The following is a 24,750-nucleotide window of genomic DNA, read 5'->3' as shown; positions in this document are numbered from 1 at the left end:
TCCTATCCCCTGTATACAGACACCCCCACACACCAGTCCTATCCCCTGTATACAGACACCCCCACACACCAGTCCTATCCCCTGTATACAGACACCCCCACACACCAGTCCTCTCCCCCTGTATATAGACCCCCACACACCAGTCCTCTCCCCCTGTATATAGACCCCCACACACCAGTCCTCACCCCTGTATACAGACCACACACCAGTCCTCTCCTCCTGTATACAGACCCCACACACCAGTCCTCTCCTCCTGTATACAGACCCCACACACGCCTGTCCTCTCCCCCTGTATACAGACACCCCCACACACCAGTCCTATCCCCTGTATACAGACACCCCTACACACCAGTCCTCTCCCCCTGTATACAGACCCCCACACACCAGTCCTCACCCCTGTATACAGACCACACACCAGTCCTCTCCTCCTGTATACAGACTACACACACCAGTCCTCTCCTCCTGTATACAGACCCCACCACCAGTCCTTTCCCCTGTATATAGACCCCCCACCACCAGTCCTCTCCCCCTGTATATAGACCCCCCACACACCAGTCCTCTCCCCTGTATACAAACCCCTCACACCAGTCCTCTCCCCTGTATACAGACCCCACACACACCAGTCCTCTCCCCTGTATACAGACCCCACACACCAGTCCTCTCCCCCTGTATACAGACCCCACACACACCAGTCCTCTCCCCCTGTATACAGACCCCCCACACCAGTCCTCTCCCCCTGTATACAGACCCCCCACACCAGTCCTCTCCCCCTGTATACAGACCCACACCAGTCCTCTCCCCCTGTATACAGACCCACACCAGTCCTCTCCCCCTGTATACAGACCCCACACACACCAGTCCTCTCCCCCTGTATACAGACCCCACACACACCAGTCCTCTCCCCTGTATACAGACCCCACACACACCAGTCCTCTCCCCCTGTATACAGACCCCACACCAGTCCTCTCCCCCTGTATACAGACCCCACAGCAGTCCTCTCCCCCTGTATACAGACTACACACACCAGTCCTCTCCCCTGTATACAGACCCCACACACACCAGTCCTCTCCCCCTGTATACAGACCCCACACACCAGTCCTCTCCCCCTGTATACAGACTACAAACACCAGTCCTCTCCCCTGTATACAGACCCCACACACTAGTCCTCTCCCCTGTATACAGACCCCCCACACACACCAGTCCTCTCCCCCTGTATACAGACCCCACACACCAGTCCTCTCCCCTTGTATACAGACCCCCCCCACACTAGTCTTCTCCCCCTGTATACAGACCCCACACACCAGTCCTCTCCCCTTGTATACAGACCCCCCACACTAGTCTTCTCCCCCTGTATACAGACCCCACACACGCCTGTCCTCTCCCCCTGTATACAGACCCCACACACCAGTCCTCTCCCCCTGTATACAGACTACACACACCAGTCCTCTCCCCTGTATACAGACCACACACACCAGTCCTCTCCCCCTGTATACAGACCCCACACACACCAGTCCTCTCCCCTGTATACAGACCCCACACACCAGTCCTGTTCCTTGTACAGACAATGGTGTATTACACCAAAGGTTTCCTGGCCGTTACGTCTGATAATCATTTGGTGTAATAATCCATGTTATCAGCTGATTGTGGTCTTCAAACTGGTCGAGTAATCCAGATCACGATAGTGCTGCTGTCTACAATGGGCAGCTTGAACAATCTAAGGATTTTTTGGGCTGCCCCTCCCGCAGCTGCCCGCAGTTCCCCCAGTCACTGTCTGTGTGTGTAATAACACAGAAAATGTGCAGAGAACAAAGGGGAAGCGAGCACTGACCTAACACATCGCCGCTCGCTTTCACCTCTTAATCATGCTGTATAATATGACCCGCTCAGGGAGAAGCTCAGAAGAGAGAATACGCTCAGAGGAGAGGATACATACTAGACTGTATACCCTGCAGTGAGAAAAGAGAACATTCTAGACCAGAGATGTCAGACTCAGGCCCTCCAGCAGTTGCAGAACTACAATTCCCACCATGTCTGGACAAGTAAGGCATGATGGGAAATGTAGTTTGTAACAGCCGAGGGATGAAGTCTGACACCTGTGGTCTAGACCTTTCAAAACTGCACTTGCTAGAATGTATGCCCTCTCAGAGGAGAGGATACACCTAGTGGAGATGCCCTCTCAGAGGAGAGGGTATACCTGGTGGAGATGCCCTCTCAGAGGAGAGGATACACTCCAGACATTTCAGTACTAAACATTCTAGAATGTATGCCCTCTCAGAGGAGAGGATACTCGATGGACTTTACATTACTAGGCTATGTTCACACATAAAACACAGCACTCGGTTTTGGTTGAAGAAAGAATGACCGAAATACTATGGGCCACATGTATCATCCGGCGAATGGATGATTTTCGGCGGAAAGTGCCGATTTGCGTCTTTTTTTAAGCAAACATGGCGGATTTGCGAATAAAATATTCGCAAATCGGCACTTTCCGCCGAGTACGCCAGGGGGCGGAAAAGGGGCGGAGAGTGGGCGGAACGGAGGGCGCGGACTCAGAGTCCGCGCCATTTATCATCCGTTCCGCCAAAATGTACGCCGAAAACCTACTCCAGTCCTCAGCTGGCGTAGGTTTTCGGCGGTGCGCAACGGCGCGCACGGGATTTATGTAGAGGCAGTCCGCGGGGGCATTTTTACGTCCGGCGTAAAAAACGCCGGACTTAATAAATGCCTCCCTATGTGTGAACATAGCCCTAAACATGCTAGGATGTATACCCTGCAGTGAGAAACTCAGAGGAGAGGATACATTCTAGACACTTCAGTACTGAACATGCTAGAATGTATCCTCTCCTCTGAGTGTATCCTCCTTTCTGAGTTTCTCACTGCAGGGGATACATTTAGCATGTTCAGTACTGAAATGCCTAGAATGTATCCTCTCCTCTGAGTATATCCTCTCCTTTGAGTTTCTCACTGCAGGGGATACATTCTAGCATCTTCAGTACTGAAATGGCTAGAATGTATCCTCTCCTCTGAGTCTCTCACTGTAGGGGATACATTCTAGCATGTTCAGTACTGAAATGGCTAGAATGTATCCTCTCCTCTGAGTTTATCCTCTCCTTTGAGTTTCTCACTGCAGGGGATACATTCTAGCATCTTCAGTACTGAAATGGCTAGAATGTATCCTCTCCTCTGAGTCTCTCACTGTAGGGGATACATTTAGCATGCTCAGTAGTGAAATGGCTAAAATGTATCCTCTCCTATGAGTCTCTCACTGCAGGGGATACATTCTAGCATGTTCAGTACTGAAATGGCTAGAATGTATCCTCTCCTCTGAGTATATCCTCTCCTTTGAGTTTCTCACTGCAGGGGATACATTCTAGCATCTTCAGTACTGAAATGGCTAGAATGTATCCTCTCCTCTGAGTCACTATAGGGGATTTATTCTAGCATGTTGAGTACTAAGAGGGTATATATTCTAGACATTTCAATGCTACACATGCTAGAATGTATACCCTCAGAGGAGAGTATACATTCTAAATATTTCAATACTGAACATGCTATAATGTATACCCTATAGTGAGAGACTCAGAGGAGAGGATACATTCTAGCCATTTCAGTACTGGAGATGCTATAATGTATACCCTATAGTGAGAGACTCGGAGGAAAGGATAAACTCAGAGGAGAGGATACATTCTAGCCATTTCAGTACTGAACATGCTAGAATGTATCCCCTGCAGTGAGAGACTCAAAGGAGAGGATACATTCTAGCGTTTTCACTACTGAAGATGCTAGAATGTATCCCCTGCAGTGAGAGACTCAAAGGAGAGGATACATTCTAGCGTTTTCACTACTGAAGATGCTAGAATGTATCCCCTGCAGTGAGAAACTCAAAGGAGAGGATACATTCTAGGCTCTACCAATTTGACACTGACAGGTGTGCAACCCCCTTAGTCTTCCGGCAGGTGCTGCACCAGATTCCCCTCCCCCCGAGGTGACCCAGCTCTGCGGTGCCGCCATACCCGGTTCCCGTCGTCTCTCTCCTTGCCGTCTCCTCGTCTTCCTGCTCCTGGCAGCCCCGGTTACCTTTGTCCTACTTCCCTCTCCCCCATTCCTCCGCTCTCACCTTAGCCCCGCCCCTTGTGTCCTAGCCGGCTTCGGCTGAAGGATAGGTGTAACGTGCTGCTGCTTCCCCCGGAAACTTCTCTCACGAGCGAAGGTTCCGGGGCGGAGCTCGGTGCAGGAGCTCAGTGCAGACTCATGAGGGCAGCTGCTTCCTCCTCAGTATTTCATGTCTACAGAGTTTTACTTTACACCTACGTTTTCCACCATTCTTATGTCAGGCAAAATATTAGCTACAGTTGTCACCATTGGCGCTGGGTGAATAACCCGCAATTACTGCGTGCAAGAGCGCGTTCTGTCTGTGAGATGCGTCCAGTCACTGACTAAACACATCCCTGAGGCCTCACCAGGATTTTCTGGCTGTAAGTCAGGGTCCTGCCTATGGCCATGTTCACACACAGTATATTTGCTCAGTATTTTGCAACCAAAACCAGGAGTGGATTGAAAACGCAGAAAGGCTATGTTCTCACACTGTGGAAATTGAGTGAATGGCCGTCATATTTAATGGTAACTAACGGCCGTTATTTTAAAATAACAGTAATTATTTGCGTTTTAATCCAGTGACTATATAGAGGTAGAAAGCAGCACTACACAGTCTTTGCAGTGATTACAGTGCAGTTACATCCAGTGACTATATGGAGGTAGAAAGTAGCACTACACAGTCTCTGCAGTGATTACAGTGCAGTTACATCCAGTGACTATATGAGGTAGATAGCAGCACTACATGGCCTCTGCAGTGATTACAGTGCAGTTACATCCAGTGACTATATGGAGGTAGATAGCAGCATGGCCTCTGCAGTGACTACAGTGCAGTTACATCCGGTGACTATATGGAGGTAGATAGCAGCACTACATGGCCTCTGCAGTGTTTACAGTGCAGTTACATCCATTGACTATATAGAGGTAGATAGCAGCACTACATGGCCTCTGCAGTGACTACAGTGCAGTTACATCCGGTGACTATATGGAGGTAGATAGCAGCACTACATGGCCTCTGCAGTGTTTACAGTGCAGTTACATCCATTGACTATATAGAGGTAGATAGCAGCACTACACAGTCTGCAGTGATTACAGCATAGTTACATCCAGTGACTATATGGAGGTAGATACCAGCACTACACAGTCTCTGCAGTGATTACAGTGCAGTTACATCCAGTGACTCACAGGTGACATGTTCTCTATCTAGTCCACTAATTTCTTCCAGCCCCAGCTCACCTCTGCACAATTACTAACATGTTAGGTTTCTTCCTTTTCCATCACCCTTCTCACCTCAAGAAGTCCCCTCCATCCATGGAGCCCCATTTAGTGCACAGTAGAGCCCTCTTTGTGCCTCTGCAGGACAGTTACCTCTCCTTTTTGCCACCATATTGTAGTTAGACCCCCTTGTACCACCATATTGTAGTTAGTTGTCCTATCTGCCCTAACATATAGTAGATTGATCGTCCTTCTGCACCTATGGACGTCTATTGGAGAAAAATGCCACAAACTGGGTAAAAGAAAACCACCTGTAATCTAGGTTGTATTTTTTTTAACGTACTACTGACCCAAAAACACACCCAAATTTTTAATATGTATTTTTTTGTTATATCTCCGTATTGACCCATGTCCATTTTAGCATTTTAACCAATAAACCCTCATTTTTTTATTTTTATATATTTTTTATGAATACCGTGTGTGCAGCCGCCCTTACGTCTTGCTACCTGCATGAAATGTATGTGTAATATGCACAGAAACACGGCAGAAGTCACATATTTTTACAAACCAAAATGTTTTTAATTTTGTGGATTTTTTATAAATATAATTGGCGACTTTATTAGTGGCTACCGGTGCTGTATCTGGTTTACAATGGGCTCAGATTCTTTGCTGAAATCAGTACCCATTTTGGGCATTGTAAGTAGGCCTAAGGGTATAATCCAGAGATGGGGAACCTGCCGCCCTCCAGCTGCTGCAAAACTACAACTCCCATCATACCTGGAGAGCTAAAGCTTTGGCTGTCCGGGCATGATGGGAGTTGTAGTTTTGCAGCAGCTGGGGGGCCGCAGGTTCCCCATCCCCGCTACATCTCTATTCACATGAATGGGACAGATCTTCTGCAGGTGAATATACTCTTAGGTCTGTAAAGATTTTCAGCCTCCAGATGTAAAGAAAAATCTTCTTATTCACTGACAGCAAACAGAATAGCGAGGAGTTTATAATATATTACAGTTCACCAGTTTTCATTCTGATGATCCAATTATTATTATGCTTCATACATGTAGGGTATACAGCGGCTTTGGGGATTAGTCTATTGTGTGTTCTGCATTACTGGTGCCCATTGTAGGTGATGGCAGATTGTCCCCATCACACAGACCCCTGTATATCACACTGTCCCCATCACACGGACCCCTGTATATCACACTGTCACCATTACACGGACCCCTGTATATCACATTGTCCCCATCACACAGACCCCAGTATATCACATTGTCCCCATCACACGGACCCCTGTATATTACATTGTCCCCATCACACAGACCCCTGTATATCACATTGTCACCATCACACAGACCCCTGTATATGACATAGTCTCCACCACACAGACCCCTGTATATCACACTGTCACCATCACACAGACCCCTGTATATCACACTGTCACCATCACACACCCCTGTATATCACACTGTCACCATCACACAGACCCCTGTATATCACACTGTCACCATCACACAGACCCCTGTATATCACACTGTCCCCATCACACGGACCCCTGTATATCACATTGTCCCCATCACACAGACCCCTGTATATCACACTGTCCCCATCACACAGACCCCTGTATATCACACTGTCCCCATCACACGGACCCCTGTATATCACATTGTCCCCATCACACAGACCCCTGTATATCACACTGTCCCCATCACACGGACCCCTGTATATCACACTGTCCCCATCACACAGACCCCTGTATATCACACTATCCCCATCACACAGACCCCTGTATATCACACTGTCCCCATCACACAGACCCCTGTATATCACACTGTCCCCATCACACAGACCCCTGTATATCACACTGTCCCCATCACACGGACCCCTGTATATCACATTGTCCCCATCACACGGACCCCTGTATATCACACTGTCCCCATCACACAGACCCCTGTATATCACATTGTCCCCATCACATGAACCCCTGTATATCACACTGTCCCCATCACACAGACCCCTGTATATCACATTGTCCCCATCACATGAACCCCTGTATATCACATTGTCACATGGACCCCTGTATATCACATTGTCTCCATCACACGGACCCCTGTATATCACATTGTCACACAGACCCCTGTATATCACACTGTCACCATCACACGGACCCCTGTATATGACATTGTCCCCATCACACAGACCCCTGTATATTGCATTGTCATTGTCACACAGACCCCTGTATATCGCATTGTCACACAGACCCCTGTATATCACATTGTCACACGGACCCCTGTATATCACATTGTCACCATCACATGGACCCCTGTATATCGCATTGTCACACAGACCCCTGTATATGACATTGTCACACGGACCCCTGTATATCACACTGTCACCATCACACGGACCCCTGTATATCACATTGTCACACGGACCCCTGTATATCACATTGTCACACGGACCCCTGTATATCACACTGTCACCATCACACAGACCCCTGTATATCACATTGTCACACGGACCCCTGTATATCACATTGTCACACGGACCCCTGTATATCACATTGTCACATGGACCCCTGTATATCACATTGTCACCATCACACAGACCCCTGTATATCACACTGTCACACAGACCCCTGTGTATCACATTGTCTCCATCACACGGACCCCTCTATATTGCATGGTCCCCATCACACGGACCCCTGTATATCACACTGTCACCATAACATGGACCCCTGTATATCGCATTGTCACCATAACATGGACCCCTGTATATCACACTGTCCCCATCACACAGACCCCTGTATATTACATTGTCCACATCACACAGACCCCTGTATATCGCATTGTCACCATAACATGGACCCCTGTATATCACATTGTCACATGGACCCCTGTATATCACACTGTCACCATAACACGGACCTCTGTATATCACATTGTCATTGTCACATGGACCCCTGTATATCACATTGTCACTGTCACACAGACCCCTGTATATCACATTGTCACTGTCACACAGACCCCTGTATATCACATTGTCACACGGACCCCTGTATATCACATTGTCACACAGACCCCTGTATATCACATTGTCACACGGACCCCTGTATATCACATTGTCACACAGACCCCTGTATATCACATTGTCACACGGACCCCTGTATATCACACAGACCCCTGTATATCACACTGTCACCATCACACAGACCCCTGTATATCACATTGTCACACGGACCCCTGTATATCACATTGTCACCGTCACACAGACCCCTGTATATCACATTGTCACCATAACACGGACCCCTGTATATCACATTGTCACACGGACCCCTGTATATTACACAGACCCCTGTATATCACATTGTCACCGTCACACAGACCCCTGTATATCACATTGTCACACGGACCCCTGTATATTACACAGACCCCTGTATATCACATTGTCACCGTCACACAGACCCCTGTATATTACACAGACCCCTGTATATCACATTGTCACCGTCACACAGACCCCTGTATATCACATTGTCACCGTCACACAGACCCCTGTATATATGTCTTGCTTTCGGTCAGGAATATTCTTTTCAAATTATCCCAAGCTCCCTAATCTCCTCCCAGGCTCCTAATGATGAAGTCAGTAATAGGATTGGGGGTATTAATTTGGGACAGTAATGCCAGCTGCATGGCTTATGGGTGAGGGGTGACCTTGTGGGCTGGCCAGCCTGCGCTGGCTTTGATCTGATCTCTAGGGAACGTGAGTTGGCTTTTCCCGGAGTGGCGTCGTCCCTCTGTGGGACACCGATCATCCCCTGGGCAGTTTTGGATCACAATGGCAGGGGCGCTGGATGCAGTGCTGGCGAGAGCCAAGGATGTGTGCAAGAGGAACGGGCTGCTCATCCTCTCCGTGCTCTCGGTTATTGTGGGATGTCTCTTGGGATTCTTCCTTAGGACGAGACGTCTTTCTGAGCAGGTCAGTATCATGTCTTATGGGTTGGGTACCATGTGTATTTCCAGGGGTATTACAAGCATTCATGTAGGGGCAAAAATGGTGAATAGATGGGTGCGAAGGGGTGTGGGTAGTCACACATAAAGGGGTCACGGCCGTTATATAGGTCAATGTCTGATCCAATGGTAAAATGTACAAGTATGTGTCATCATGGATCTCCATATAATGGATCTATAGCTGTAATCTATGTGACCCTCCTAACCCTGACTGTGATATCTGGATCCTACTCGTATCGGTTGGGTGGCATGGCTGTGCCGGGCTTTATGTGATATCAGGATCCTACTCGTATCGGTTGGGTGGCATGGCTCTGCCGGGCTTTATGTAGTATCTGGATCCTACTCGTATCGGTTGGGTGGCATGGCTGTGCCGGGCTTTATGTGATATCTGGATCCTACTCGTATCGGTTGGGTGGCATGGCTGTGCTGGGCTTTATGTGGTATCTGGATCCTACTCGTATCGGTTGGGTGGCGCTGTTGGGCCGGGCTTTATGTGATATCTGGATCCTACTCGTATCGGTTGGGTGGCATGGCTGTGCCGGGCTTTATGTGATATCTGGATCCTACTCGTATCGGTTGGGTGGCATGGCTGTGCCGGGCTTTATGTGGTATCTGGATCCTACTCGTATCGGTTGGGTGGCATGGCTGTGCTGGGCTTTATGTGGTATCTGGATCCTACTCGTATCGGTTGGGTGGCGCTGTTGGGCCGGGCTTTATGTAGTATCTGGATCCTACTCGTATCGGTTGGGTGGCATGGCTGTGCCGGGCTTTATGTAGTATCTGGATCCTACTCGTTTCGGTTGGATGGCGCGGTTGTGCCAGGCTTTATGTGATATCTGGATCCTACTTGTATAGAATACAACTTACCGGTTGGATGGTGCGGCTGTGGGGGGATTTAGGAATGTCCAAAAATGTTGTTTCCAAATTTAGGATCTAAGTACATTAAAGGTCTGTCTTAAAGGGCTTATCCAGCGCTACAAAAACATGGCCGCTTCCTTCCAGAGACAGCAGCGCTCTTGTCTCCAGTTTGGCTGCAGGTTCTGTAACTCAGTTCCATTGAAGTGAATGGAGCTTAATTCGAAACCGCACCTTACCTGGAGACAAGAGCGGCGCTGTCTCTGGGAGAAAGGTATGGGAATCTTGGAAAGGGTCCATAACAGACACCATTTTTACTATCGTACATAAGTAATATTCAGTCTGCTTGTCTTACATATTTAGCAATAAGTTCAATTGGGTCATTGCGCAATTTGACATCTGCACTGTTTGACCAATTTCAGCCCACGTGTCCAACCGGCGGCCCTCCAGCTGCTGCAAAGCTACAATTCCCACCATGCCTGGATGGACAAAGCTAGTCTGACACCACTGTATTACACATTGAGCCATATAGTGGTCACCAAGGGCATAACTGTAGGGGGGGCAGAGGTAGCAGCCATGCCGGGGGCCCTGGATCCTGATATACCAGTGTAATAAATGGCACATGGCAGACCTGGGGACCAGAAAGTTACAGCTCTAGTGATCATACATTGGAAGGCCATACAGAGCTGTACATATATATATATATATATATATATATATATATATATATATATATATATATATACTGTATATATATAGAGAGAGAGAGAGTGAGAGAGAGAGAGAGACTATGCTACTGCTAGATCTATGCCAATTACATTCATTCATTAGCACAAACGTTGTCCGGTTTCTTCATCTCCAGAAGACTGTCCGTCATATTGTGCCATTGAGTGCTTATGGCCGTCTGCAGAGCTTGATGGTTGTCGATATTTGTATGCACCAGATGATTGTATGCGCCAGACTCATGTTCTCCAGCTACAATGTATTGTCATCCTAATAGACAAGGACACTCGGTAAAACAACGCGGCCTTAATGGCTGGTTGGGTTAATGTTGGATACAGAGTTGAAGTTTCTATGGGCCGTCGTTCACTTATTGTATAGTCATCAGGTTGTTCTTCAGTAGAAGGTCACGCCGGGGCAGCACCGGAGCATGAGTCCTCCGACCCCTCTGAGCATCACCGAGATCTCATCAATCACTTAGCTATATCAGGCAGTCACATGAAAAGCAATGTGCCGGTGATGTCTCTCGGCTTCTCGGTATCGTGTGACCCTGATGGACCTCTCTTTGTCTTCTACAGGAGATTAGTTACTTTCAGTTTCCTGGGGAACTCCTTATGCGGATGCTGAAGATGCTGATCCTGCCCCTTGTGGTCTCCAGGTAAGAGGATAAATTGTTGGATGTTCTCCGATTATTTTCCATCGGATCGTCCATCCTGATGCTGCAAAGTGATCTCATTATTATGCAGTGATTCATTAACTTGTTACCACACCGCCGGCCTTCATTGCATCTGAGTAGTGGTGAGTGGAGAGGCCAAACTGTTGGGGTTCTCTGACTCCTTGGATGACGCCCTACGGAGTCCAGGAAGTCATGGATACAGCCATAGGCCGCGGGGAGTCAAATGCCGAGTGTTCAGGTTCAGAGAACCCAAACAGTTCAGCCTGTCCGCTCGACAGTGCTCCTGATCTCTAAGGGGATATGTTGGCAGCCATTGGATTGGCAAAGGTCTGGGATACAGTTGAGTGACGGGTCTGATTTCGGAGACCTTCTTTGATTTTAAATTGCTAAATATAAGGCCTCCCCCAAAAGTAAGACTTAGCAAAGTTTTTATTTGGAAGCATGCCCGCCTAGCAGAAAACTCTTCTTTTTAGGCCGCCGTCGTTGTCCCCTAACTTCACCGTCCATTGCAGAGCAGCTGCATGTGCAGTGTCCCAGAACATACAGACTACTACTCCTATTATGGCCATTTCTCTTGCTGTGTCAATGCCTGTTCTGGTAAGTGTTTGCACTGCAACTGCTGCTGGTTTTCCCCTAGTATTCTCTGGTAATGTGCATTCTCATGTGTATTGTCATGTATTCCTGTGTATTATTGCATTGTACAGTGGTATGCAAGGCTGTTGATCACGTGACCTGTAACCATGGTTCCTCCAATGGCCGACTAGCTCTGGCCAGGAGCAACCATGTGACCTCCCACTTCCTCCTAACAAGTGAGTCTTCCCCCTGCTTCCAAGCAAGGAGGATGTGTGTCGTCCCTCTCCTGCCTCAGAGGAGTTGGGCTTCTTCTCTGCAGCTCCCACTTCACCACTAGAAGTGTGGATCAGGTGCTCTGCTGTATTCAAGTCTTCGGCTGTATCTGCCTGCTCAAGTGTCCGGAGTCTTCTCTCTCATCTGGGTGTCATTCCGTTATCTCTCCTCATCGCTACAAGGATTCACAGCAAGTATTATTCTCAAGCTAATCCACCCAGCAACGCTATTTCTCTCATACTCCTACTCCCATCATCCGGCACGTATTCTCACAGCCTATGCAGCACCACTCCTGCCTTATTTGTCAAAACCTGCTATATACCCGGTTGCATCCGGACAGAACTGTTGCTACTAGTTACCTCATCTATAATAAAACCGCTGTTACTGAACCCTGGCATTGGTGTCCACTAACTGGTGCCCTGACTAAGTGCAGCGAAGAATCGCATGCCCATCATCACCCGCAGATTCTACAGACCGGCCCTACAGCTGTGCCGCCCTCAGGCCTATACCGTGACAAGTATAACCCTTGCAGCTGCCCCGGTCATTGCCCGCTCATAACACCGGCACTGCGGAAGTGGCCCCCAGGGGCCAGGGCATCGCACATGCAGGATATGAAAACCGTCGCCTACCACCAATCACTATGTTCCCTTCCGCGGCTGTCACTTGTAAATGTGCAGGCAAGACATCAAGAGGCCTGTCACCTGCCGTCATCCCCGTTGCCTCCTGCTGACAGATGTAGAGGTGCACACATTCTAACGTTATCCCATCGCCTGTCGCTATACTGTACAATGTCCCTGCTGTGCTGTACGAGTGTGCTGTGGTGAGCTCCCGCTGGTGGCTGGAAGCTGCCATTCCGTACACTCTGTCCCTGCTGTGGTGTACGAGTGTGCTGTGGCGAGCTCCCCCTGGTGGCCGGAAGCCATCATACCATATGCTCTGTCCCTGCTGTGCTGTACGAGTGTGCTGTGGTATGCTCCCCCTGGTGGTCAGAAGCCGCCATACTGTACGCTGTGCCTGTTGTGTATGTGACATGTGAATTCTTCTTCATGGAAAAATAAGACATCACCTGAATATAAGACCTGGTGCATCTCTGGGAGCAAAAATTAACATAAGACACCGTCCTATTTTAGGGTAAGCCCGGAGACACCTGGGACCTTCCATATATCTGTCTGTGCTTCCAGGATGTAGAGAAATGCTTTTATTCTCCAGTAAAGAGTCAGGGAGGTGTTCCCAAGCTCCTGAGCTTCTGATGGCTGCAATGTCTCCTCCCTCCCCCTCCCATCCCTGAACATGCTGGGAACTGAAGCTTAATGTACCAATATGTCTGAAACAGGGCTGGGAGGGGGAGCAAGGAAGCGTTCTAATGTGCAGCACTTTAGGATCTTGGGAACCCCTCTCTGACACAGGAGAATAAAAGCATTTCTCTATGTTCTGGAAGCACAGACAGATATATGACAGGTACCAGGTGCCTCCAGACCCAACAGCATCTAACAATCTCTAATGTAAATAGCAGCTGCCACATTCACTTTAACTCTATTCACCCCCAAAACATTTTTTCAAGTCAACTGATGTCAGAAAGTTAAATTGATTTGTAATTTACTTCTATTAATAAATCTCCAGTCTTCCAGTACTTATCAGCTGCTGTATGTCCTGCAGGAAGTGGTGTATTCTCTCCAGTGTGACACAGTGCTCTCTGCTGCCACCTCTGTCCATGTCAGTTACTGTCCAGAGCAGCAGAGGTTTTCTATGGGGATTTGCTGCTGCTCTGGACAGTTCCTGACATGGACAGAGGTGGCAGCAGAGAGAACTGTGTCAGACTGGAAAGAAAACCCAATTTCCTGCAGGAAATACGGCAGCTGATAAGTACTGGAAGACTGGAGATTTTTTTTAAATAGAAGTAAATTAAAAGTTTGCATAACTATCTGATACCAGTTAATTCATTATTTCCCTCTGGAGTACCCCTTAATTCAGTTGTTTGGTCACACCAGGATACTGTTACACTGTTGCCTGTGTACTGGAACACGTAGTAGTCACATAGACCGTCTCTTTCCATCTTATAGTGGCTGCAGAGTAGCCGGCTGTTCACCCTGTATACCATGGAGAATAATATACTGTCCCCGCCCGCACCGCCATATGGTGCACACAGAGGCCCAGGATGATTGTGCTGTTATTTGCCTGTACGTTGCTTCCTCCATAGGGCGGCAGGCACAGTGCTGTCAGTCAGTAACTGGCACAACCAGCACATGAGCATCTGGAGACTCGCTGCCGGCCACGGATAAAGACTAAGACTAATCTATATATTAATTACATACACCAGGCCGATACACCGCCACCATATTATCTCGTCAGGCGGATTAATAATATCATGGCGGCAGCTGCGTTGTGGGAGCAGCTGTTCCCGCTGTACAGTAATATTATCATCTGCTGCAGTCTAATATATAGAAATAGAAAAATACGGCTTATTGGTACAGGGGGAGTTCACCAAAAAATTGGTGCCAGAAAGTAATGGAGACTTGTAGTTCACTTTTGTTAAAATATCTCCAGTCTTCCAGTACTTATCAGCTGCTGTATGTCCTGCAGGAAGTGGTGTATTCTCTCCAGTCTGACACAGTGCTCTCTGCTGCCACCTCTGTCCATGTCAGGAACTGTCCAGAGCAGCAGCAAATCCCCATAGAAAACCTCTCCTGCTCTGGACAGTTCCTGACATGGACAGAGGTGGCAGCAGAGAGCACTGTGTCAGACTGGAGAGAATACACCACTTCCTGCAGGACATACAGCAGATGATAAGTACTGGAAGACTGGAGATTTTTTTTAATAGATGCATATTACAAATCTCTGGCACTTTCTGGCACCATTTGATTTGAAAGAAAAACATTTTTTTTGTGAACTCCGCGCTTATAGCTCCTATATAGTGGCAGCTATAGGGGCACCGTCCTCACTGGTCATAGGTATGACTACACTGGCACAGGGTCTCACGGACATCATACCCCTCTGTGCCTATTCAGTATTATATAATGTGGGAAATATTCTCACATATGGGATGGAGTCATGTAAGGGGCAGCAGGGGGCAGCACTATAGGGACAGCTCATGGATAAATGGTCAGGTTGTATTTCTGTTGGGCGGAGTAGGAGAGAGGACGGTGAGAGGCGGCTGAGGACGTGTGCAGCGCTCCAGCTATGACACCACGCCTTATAAATGATCTCATATGTGATTATTAGCAATGACGTCTCTGTATAATGATGGTAGATGTGTGATGTAATGATAGATGTGTGATGTAATGATGGATGTGTGTGATGTAATGATGTGTGTGATGTAATGATAGATGTGTGATGTAATCATAGATGTGTAATGTAATGATGCTAGATGTGTGATGTAGTAATGTATGTGTGTGATGTAATAATGTATGTGTGTGATGTAATGATAGATGTGTAATGTAATGATGATAGATGTGTGATGTAATGATATTAGATGTGTGATGTAATGATGATGTGTGATGTAATGATAGATGTGTGTGATGTAATGATAGATGTGTGATGTAATGATGGATGTGTGTGATGTAATGATATTAGATGTGTGATATAATGATATTAGATGTGTGATGTAATGATAGATGTGTGATGTAATGATGATCGATGTGTGATGTAATGATGATCGATGTGTGATGTAGTAATGTATGTGTCTGATGTAATAATGTATGTGTGTGATGTAATGATAGATGTGTGATGTGATGATGATAGATGTGTGATGTAATGATGATTGATGTGTGATGTAATCATAGATGTGTAATGTAATGAAGCTAGATGTGTGATGTAATGATGCTAGATGTGTGATGTAATAATGTATGTGTGTGATGTAATGATAGATGTGTAATGTAATGATAAGTGTGTGATGTAATGATGATAGATGTGTGATGTAATGATGATAGATGTGTAATGTAATGATGATAGATGTGTGATACGGTGGTACATGGAGAATACAGGTGTGATGTGCTGCAGCAGTCACCACAGATCTTTCCGCCTGGCCTGTAGATGCCGCACGCTTTGGGCTGGTTCCCCCATTCCTGCCATAAATGCCGGATCAGTGATAATTCTGGTGACCGGGCAGACAAGGCGGAGAGCCATGACACCCAACACATGTGGCTGCAGGAAGGGCTGTACCTCATATCACTACCAGTAGTGATCACCGCCCTGCTCCTACATCATCACACCAGCAGGGGGCAGTGTGTCCTCCCTGCATTATCACACCAGCAGGGGGCAATGTGTCCTCCCCACATCATCACACCAGCAGGGGGCAGTGTGTCCTCCCCACATCATCACACCAGCAGGGGGCAGTGTGTCCTCCCCACATCATCACACCAGCAGGGGGCAATTTGTCCTCCCCACATCATCACACCAGCAGGGGGCAGTGTGTCCTCCCCACATCATCACACCAGCAGGGGGCAGTGTGTCCTCCCCACATCATCACACCAGCAGGGGGCAGTGTGTCCTCCCCACATCATCACACCAGCAGGGGGCAGTGTGTCCTTCCTGCATTATCACACCAGCAGGGGGCAGTGTGTCCTCCCTGCATTATCACACCAGCAGGGGGCAATGTGTCCTCCCCACATCATCACACCAGCAGGGGGCAGTGTGTCCTCCCCACATCATCACACCAGCAGGGGGCAGTGTGTCCTCCGCACATCATCACACCAGCAGGGGGCAGTGTGTCCTCCCCACATCATCACACCAGAGGATCCTCTCTGCAGGTGTCTGGGCTGTCCAGAGCCTTCTCTCTATGTGTGCGCCCTCATGTAACCACTACTCTACTGACTGATAAGAGATCTGTATAATAAGTATTATGGAGGGCTCCAGCAGTAACACATGGCCTCCTAGTTAGAGGGTTTCATCATTGAAGATGTTATATAATATTACAGATCCGGTGAAACACGAACCATATGTGTGAACGATGGATGATAGAGAGTAGTAACAGAGAGAAATATACTGCTGATCTCCCCCGAGTCCTGCCGGATCCTGATAGAATATTCCAGCAATGGCGTCATCCTCATTCCTCACCTTCTCCTGGTCTGAGCCAGTGGTAGCCTCCTCTCCATGATAGCCTCCTCTCAGTGGTAGCCTCCTCTCCATGATAGCCTCCTCTCCATGATAGCCTCTTCTCAGTGGTAGCCTCCGCTCCATGATAGCCTCTTCTCAGTGGTAGCCTCCTCTCCATGATAGCTTCTTCTCAGTGGTAGCCTCCTCTCCATGATAGCCTCTTCTCAGTGGTAGCCTCCTCTCCATGATAGCCTCTTCTCAGTGGTAGCCTCCGCTCCATGATAGCCTCTTCTCAGTGGTAGCCTCCGCTCCATGATAGCCTCTTCTCAGTGGTAGCCTCCGCTCCATGATAGCCTCTTCTCAGTGGTAGCCTCCTTTCCATGATAACCTCTTCTCAGTGGTAGCCTCCGCTCCATGATAGCCTCTTCTCAGTGGTAGCCTCCTCTCCATGATAACCTCTTCTCAGTGGTAGCCTCCGCTCCATGATAGCCTCTTCTCAGTGGTAGCCTCCGCTCCATGATAGCCTCTTCTCAGTGGTAGCCTCCGCTCCATGATAACCTCTTCTCAGTGGTAGCCTCTAGTGATGAGCGAATACTGTTTGATCGAATAGATATTCGATCGAATAGTGAGATATTCAAATATTCGATATTCGTATGAATATCCCGCGAATATAAGTATTCGATAAGCGTTCAAATCCCCCAGCTTCCGGTTTCACCCTCCAAATGGTCAAATAGATGTTTTTCACTAATCGAATATTGTTCCCATAGACTTTAATGGGATCGAATATTCGATCAAATATTCGAATATTCATGGGATATCCGTACGAATATCTCATATCTCACTATTCACTCATCACTAGTAGCCTCCTCTCCATGATAGCCTCTTTTCAGTGGTAGGCTCCTCTCCATGATAGCCTCTTCTCAGTGGTAGCCTCCTCTCCATGATAGCCTCTTCTCAGTGGTAGCCTCCGCTCCATGATAGCCTCTTCTCAGTGGTAGCCTCCGCTCCATGATAGCCTCTTCTCAGTGGTAGCCTCCTTTCCATGATAACCTCTTCTCAGTGGTAGCCTCCGCTCCATGATAGCCTCTTCTCAGTGGTAGCCTCCGCTCCATGATAGCCTCTTCTCAGTGGTAGCCTCCTTTCCATGATAACCTCTTCTCAGTGGTAGCCTCCGCTCCATGATAGCCTCTTCTCAGTGGTAGCCTCCTCTCCATGATAGCCTCTTCTCAGTGGTAGCCTCCTCTCCATGATAACCTCTTCTCAGTGGTAGCCTCCGCTCCATGATAGCCTCTTCTCAGTGGTAGCCTCCGCTCCATGATAGCCTCTTCTCAGTGGTAGCCTCCGCTCCATGATAACCTCTTCTCAGTGGTAGCCTCTAGTGATGAGCGAATACTGTTTGATCGAATAGATATTCGATCGAATAGTGAGATATTCAAATATTCGATATTCGTATGAATATCCCGCGAATATAAGTATTCGATAAGCGTTCAAATCCCCCAGCTTCCGGTTTCACCCTCCAAATGGTCAAATAGATGTTTTTCACTAATCGAATATTGTTCCCATAGACCTTAATGGGATCGAATATTCGATCAAATATTCGAATATTCATGGGATAACCGTACGAATATCTCATATCTCACTATTCACTCATCACTAGTAGCCTCCTCTCCATGATAGCCTCTTTTCAGTGGTAGGCTCCTCTCCATGATAGCCTCTTCTCAGTGGTAGCCTCCTCTCCATGATTGCCTCCTCTCCATGATAGTCTCTTCTCAGTGGTAGCCTCCTCTCCATGATAGCCTCGACTCTGTGGCAACCTCCTCTCCAAGATAGCCTCATCTCTGTGGCAGCCTCCTCTCAGTGGTATCCTCCACTCTGTGGTAGCCTCCTCTCAGTGGTAGCCTTCTCTCAGTGATAGCCTCCACTCTGTAGTAGCCTCCTCTTAGTGGTAGCCTCCTCTCTGTGGTAGCCTCTTCTCAGTGGTAGCCTCCTTTCAGTGGTAGCTTTCTCTCAGTGGTAGCCTCCACTCTGTGGCAACCTCCTCTCCATGATAGCCTTATCTCTGTGGCAGCCTCCTCTCAGTGGTAGCCTCCTCTCCATTATTGCCTCCTCTCCATGATAGCCTCCTCTCCATGATAGCCTCCACTCTGTGGCAACCTCATCTCCATCATAGCCTCATCTCTGTGTCAGCCTCCTCTCAGTGGTAGCCTCCTCTCTGTGGTAGCCTCCTCTCTGTGGTAGCCTCCTCTCAGTGGTAGCCTCCTCTCAGTGGTAGCCTCCTCTCAGTGGTAGCCTCCACTCTGTGGTAGCCTCCTCTCAGTGGTAGCCTCCTCTCAGTGGTAGCCTCCTCTCTGTGGTAGCCTCTTCTCAGTGGTAGCCTCCTCTCAGTGGTAGACTCCACTCTTTGGCAACCTCCTCTGTGCAGAGTTTCCGACCTTTGAAAACAATGATGGAATTGCCACAATTAGAGAATCTTTACCCAGAGATTTACTTTGTAGCAAAATAATTTTTTAAGCATTTTTTCCCTCTACTTGATCTGCAAAAACATCTGCTGTTCATTAAAGTTATTGATTGTCTGTTGTTTGAGGGATGTTTCACGAAGCCAGAACGCTCATCTATTAAACATTGTTCTATGTCACATCTTTGACTTGTGAATTTGCTAAGAAGCAATAAAACTGGATAAACATCCTCTAAGTGTGGGGAACGTTTTCCTTCACTGGTAGCAGAGATCTTGTACATGGTGAACAATGAAAATACATAGAGACAGATTTATCTGGTGTAAGAATATTAAAAATTCTAGTTTTTCTGTCAAAGGTGGTGGGATCCATGTGACTGTACTTACCTCTCCCCCTTCCAGGGGTGGTATCCACATAAACCTCCTCTCCCCCTTGCAGTAGCAGGATCCATTTGAACATACCTCTTCCCCTTCCAGTGGCAGATCCACATGAACCTACTTACCTCTCCCTTCTTCCAGTAGCGGGATCCACGTGAACCTACTCACCTCTATCTCTTCCAGTGGTGGGATCCATGTGAACCTACTCACCTTTTCCCCTTTCAGTGGTGGGATCCATGTGAACGTACTCACCTCTTCCCCTTCCAGTGGTGGGATCCATGTGAACGTACTCACCTCTCTCCCTTCCAGTGGCAGATCCATTTGAACCTATTCACCTCTCTCCCTTCCAATGGCGGGATCCACATCATCCTACTCACCTTTATCGCTTTCAGTGGTATGATCCATGTGAACCTACTCACCTCTCCCCCTTCTAGTGGTGGATCCATTTGAACATACTCACCTCTCCCCCTTCCAGTGGTGGATCCATTTGAACGTACTCTCCTCTCCCCCTTCCAGTGGTGGATCCATTTGAACGTACTCACCTCTCCCCCTTCCAGTGGTGGATCCATTTGAACATACTCACCTCTCCCCCTTCCAGTGGTGGATCCATTTGAACATACTCACCTCTCCCCCTTCCAGTGGTGGATCCATTTGAACGTACTCACCTCTCTCCCTTCCAGTGGTGGATCCATTTGAACATACTCACCTCTCCCCCTTCCAGTGGTGGATCCATTTGAACGTACTCACCTCTCTCCCTTCCAGTGGTGGATCCATTTGAACGTACTCACCTCTCCCCCTTCCAGTGGTGGATCCATTTGAACATACTCACCTCTCCCCCTTCCAGTGGTGGATCCATTTGAACATACTCACCTCTCCCCCTTCCAGTGGTGGATCCATTTGAACGTACTCACCTCTCTCCCTTCCAGTGGTGGATCCATTTGAACGTACTCACCTCTCCCCCTTCCAGTGGTGGATCCACGTGAACCTTCTCACCTCTATCTCGTCCAGTATCAGGATCCATGTGAACGTACTCACCTGTCTCCCTTCCAGTGACAGAATACACGTGAACCTATTCACCTTTGCCTTCCAGTAGTGGGATCCAAGTGTACCTACTCACCTCTCCTTACTCTCTCACTTACTGTTGGCTGCGTTGGGTTGCTGTGGCGTTGGTGCTGTCGGATTCTGTCAGTCTGTGTGATCTAGAGAAGCAGCCAGCCATACCTTTCCTGCAGACTGATGTACTGGACGTCCTCCATGTTGTATTGTTCCTGAACCCGACTTGACCTTGTTATTGGTCGCTGCTTCTGACTTACTCCAGACTCTCATTCCATCTGGTACCTAGAATTCCACTTCTGGTTTTCCTTGGACTGGTCTCCTCATGATCACCGCGGCTCCTTCCCTCGTTGCTCCTGCCCCAATTGTTGACTATTCTGGAGGACTGGTTTGTGAGCATAGCCCAAAGCTGTCTAAGGGTCCTACTGGATGGACCAAACACTGTCTGTAAACAAGCCACGATTTTGTGGATCAGCGCTGATCTACATCCTTTGAATATGACGTATATTCCTACCATGGGAATACCCCTTTAAGTAATGTTCCTTTAAACATGTGTGGTGCATGCTGGACTGGTCACTTGCTAGGTGGTAATGTGTGATATCACTTTTATGGTGGTTAGTCGGAGTATAGCTCTGCCAGATGTTAGGTTGTCGTGATGCCAAAGCCGGTTGGGCACACAGGTATGGTGGCACACCCGCTTTTATTTTAAAGGGGCTGGCTATATCCTTTCCCCGGTGGTCAGTGACCTGCCGGCATGTGAGGGGGTTCCTTGGGCGCTTATCATGGTGGTCCGGAGTGGAGATATGAACCACCCCAACTAGTGGTTCCACTACCCACAGAAAGGGGAGATGACCCAAGGAGGAAGCAATGGCTGTGTAGGTGCTTAGCGAATAACCACTGAGTCCAAGTAAAGTAAATAAACTCTTCTTTACTGTAGGAAGACTCAATACAGTGATATATATTAGGATCTTGAATTGATAATATCTTTAGTAACTCGAGCTGTGCTGGGAAGTTGTGAGAGAGAGATACAGTCGCCGAGAGGTAGTAGAAGTTCTGAGAAGTAGAGAGGAGGATTTCAAGAGTCCCAACCCAGGGTAGAAGTGTGTTCTGCTGGAACATAAGTAGAATACTTGAGAGTAGAGAGAATACTTGTGGCCATGTTTTGACTCTTTGGTGTTTGCACCACCTATTGCCCACAAGTGTCGGGTGACCCATCCTAGAGGGTGACACAAGCCCCAGACCTTGTTACCTGGGATGAGCAGAGTGGTCAGCATTTTCCAGTTACACCCGCGCTGTGAGATAGAGTCCGTAGACATCTATCAACTTTGCTCTATCTGGATCAGTTCCTTTCTTCTGCTGGATACTGTCCTGCTCTTTTCAGACTGGTTCTCAGCATGGGTTGGGATTATCCCTGACTTTTCCTCTCTAAGAGTGTGTTCAGCACTGCATAGTGTGTGCAAGTGCTGGTTTTAAGGAAAGAGTGCTAAGGTGTCTCATGTGCATCCGTCCACTACAGAGACCAGAGTAAGACTGTCCACAGGGGACTTGGCAGGAGCCAGGGCCCTTCTCGGCTACTACAAGGACCGTTCTGGCTTGCGTCCTTCCTCTTCAAAAGCAAGAGTAAGACTCACTAAGGTGTGGCTCCCCTCTCTCACCATGTGACTTCCTTCTACAGCAGTTATAAGGTAAGCTGTGAGTGGGTGAGAAGAGAGTGCAAAAGAAAAAAAAGGATAGAGCTAGGAGGAAAAGAGAAAGAACTCCCATTGGTGCATAGATCCTAAAACAATAACCCTTTAGTTACATCCAGCCGTACAATACCTAGGTACACAGTACACATAACCGTGACATCTAGTGGCAAAATTTGGGTACTACTTTATTACCACTTCTACTTTAGAGTACAGACTTTTGTGAAGGGTGTAAAGACTAGAAACACCCGTGGTGGGACACCACATATGGAAGTCTGGAGGAGCCCTGGACAATAAATTACACCTGAGAGGTTGTAGTGTAGGACAGCTTCGAGGATCTGATATAGTGATCAGGGCGATGTTTCCATAGAGCTGGCCCGTTGCCCAGAGAGGCACACATCATTTGTGATCATTATGCCAGATGCTTGATGGATTCGGTTGCTACAATGTATTTTATTCATTTCCATTTCTATCACTAATACCCATAAACCCAGGTGGTAAAATGCAGTAAAAGGATGACGTTAGTGCCAGGATCTCATTGTTGGAGCCACTTTGATCGGGGATGACCTCAGTGCTCCGTGCACTCCGGACTTTATTGCTTATTCTGCTTTTAACAACTATATACTTTCATCAGCCAAAATATTAAAACCGAATTTTGCCTAGAAACAGCTCTGACCCATTGACTTATGGCCCCAGAAGACCTGTAAGGGGACCCCAAGATGTTACCAGTAAGTTCATTATGTCCTGTAAAGTGGGAGGTGTGGCCTCCATGGGTCGGGCTTGTGTTTCCAGAACTTCCTACTCATGATTGATCAGGTTAGAGGAGTGCTCTGGCGAAAATCTTTTTCTTTCAAATCAACTGGTGTCAGAAAGTTATATAGACTTGTAATTTACTTCTATTTAAAAAACTCAACCCTTCCAGTACTTATCAGCTGCTGTATGTCCTGCAAGAAGTTGTGTATTCTTTCCTGTCTGACACAGGGCTCTCTGCTGCCACCTCTGTCCATGTCAGGAACTGTCCAGAGCAGCAGCAAATCCCCATAGAAAACCTCTCCTGCTCTGGACAGTTCTTGACATGGACAGAGGTGGCAGCAGAGAGCACTGTGTCAGACTGGAGAGAATATACCACTTCCTGCACAACATACAGCAGCTGATAAGTATTGGAAGACTGGAGATTCTTTAATAGAAGTAATTTACAAATATATATAATTTTCTGAAACCAGTTGATTTGAAAGAAAAAGATTTTTGCCGGAGTACCCCTTTAAGATCTGGAGGCCAAGTCACCACCTCGATCTCTCTTATGTTCCTTGTTGCCAAACAATGTCTGCAGTGCGGCCAAGGAACATTATTCTGCTAAAACAAATTCTACTGCCATTTGGGAATACCGTTGCCACGAAGGAGGGATGTACAGAGACCCCCATGTCCACGGACATCATCCGGCCGTTATCCAATGGAGTAGAGACAGCACTTCTGTGAATAAGGTGACTAGTTATCAGCACCCAATGCAAGGTTTCGGCTTTCACATGAGCTTTTCTCTTCAGCATATGTAAAAGCTAAAACGTTGCATTGGATGCTAATAACTAGTCACCTAATTCACATTGCTGCCTCTACTCCATTGTCTTGGATTTCTGTGGATATTAGAGTCCCATCCGGTGAGGTGTTCACACATTGAATATATTTTCCGGTGCTGCCGGTTTTCTGTTCTTTGATCATCTGGTGGTGGTCGGTCAGGAGAGCCGCGTA

General features: G+C 47.7%; 2 protein-coding genes across 6 annotated transcripts in view; one reads left to right on the top strand and one right to left on the bottom strand.

Annotated features, from left to right (window-relative positions):
* CPT2 (carnitine palmitoyltransferase 2) overlaps positions 1-24,750 on the bottom strand; it is a 35,561-nt gene that overhangs the window by 8,221 nt on the left and 2,590 nt on the right. Inside the window, exon 1 of one of the 4 annotated variants that reach the window (XM_069981631.1) lies at positions 4,118-4,138. The exons of 1 other annotated variant lie outside the window; for it this stretch is intronic. The gene's annotated coding sequence lies outside the window, so the exon portion shown is untranslated. Of the gene's footprint in view, positions 1-4,013; positions 4,139-24,750 lie in introns of those variants that run through there. 2 more of the 4 variants (XM_069981629.1, XM_069981630.1) reach the window with 2 other exon arrangements.
* SLC1A7 (solute carrier family 1 member 7) overlaps positions 9,139-24,750 on the top strand; it is a 54,187-nt gene continuing 38,575 nt past the window's right edge. For both annotated transcript variants that reach the window (XM_069981634.1, XM_069981633.1), the window contains exons 1-2: positions 9,139-9,279; positions 11,465-11,544. In XM_069981634.1, coding sequence (XP_069837735.1) covers positions 9,139-9,279; positions 11,465-11,544 — 221 coding nt within the window. The remainder of the gene's footprint in view (positions 9,280-11,464; positions 11,545-24,750) is intronic.

The sequence above is a fragment of the Dendropsophus ebraccatus genome, chromosome 8 (genome assembly GCF_027789765.1).
Source record: "Dendropsophus ebraccatus isolate aDenEbr1 chromosome 8, aDenEbr1.pat, whole genome shotgun sequence".
In the NCBI taxonomy this organism is placed as follows: Eukaryota; Metazoa; Chordata; class Amphibia; order Anura; family Hylidae; genus Dendropsophus; species Dendropsophus ebraccatus.
Note: the sequence above shows the minus strand (reverse complement) of the source record. Positions and strands in the feature narration are given on the sequence as shown.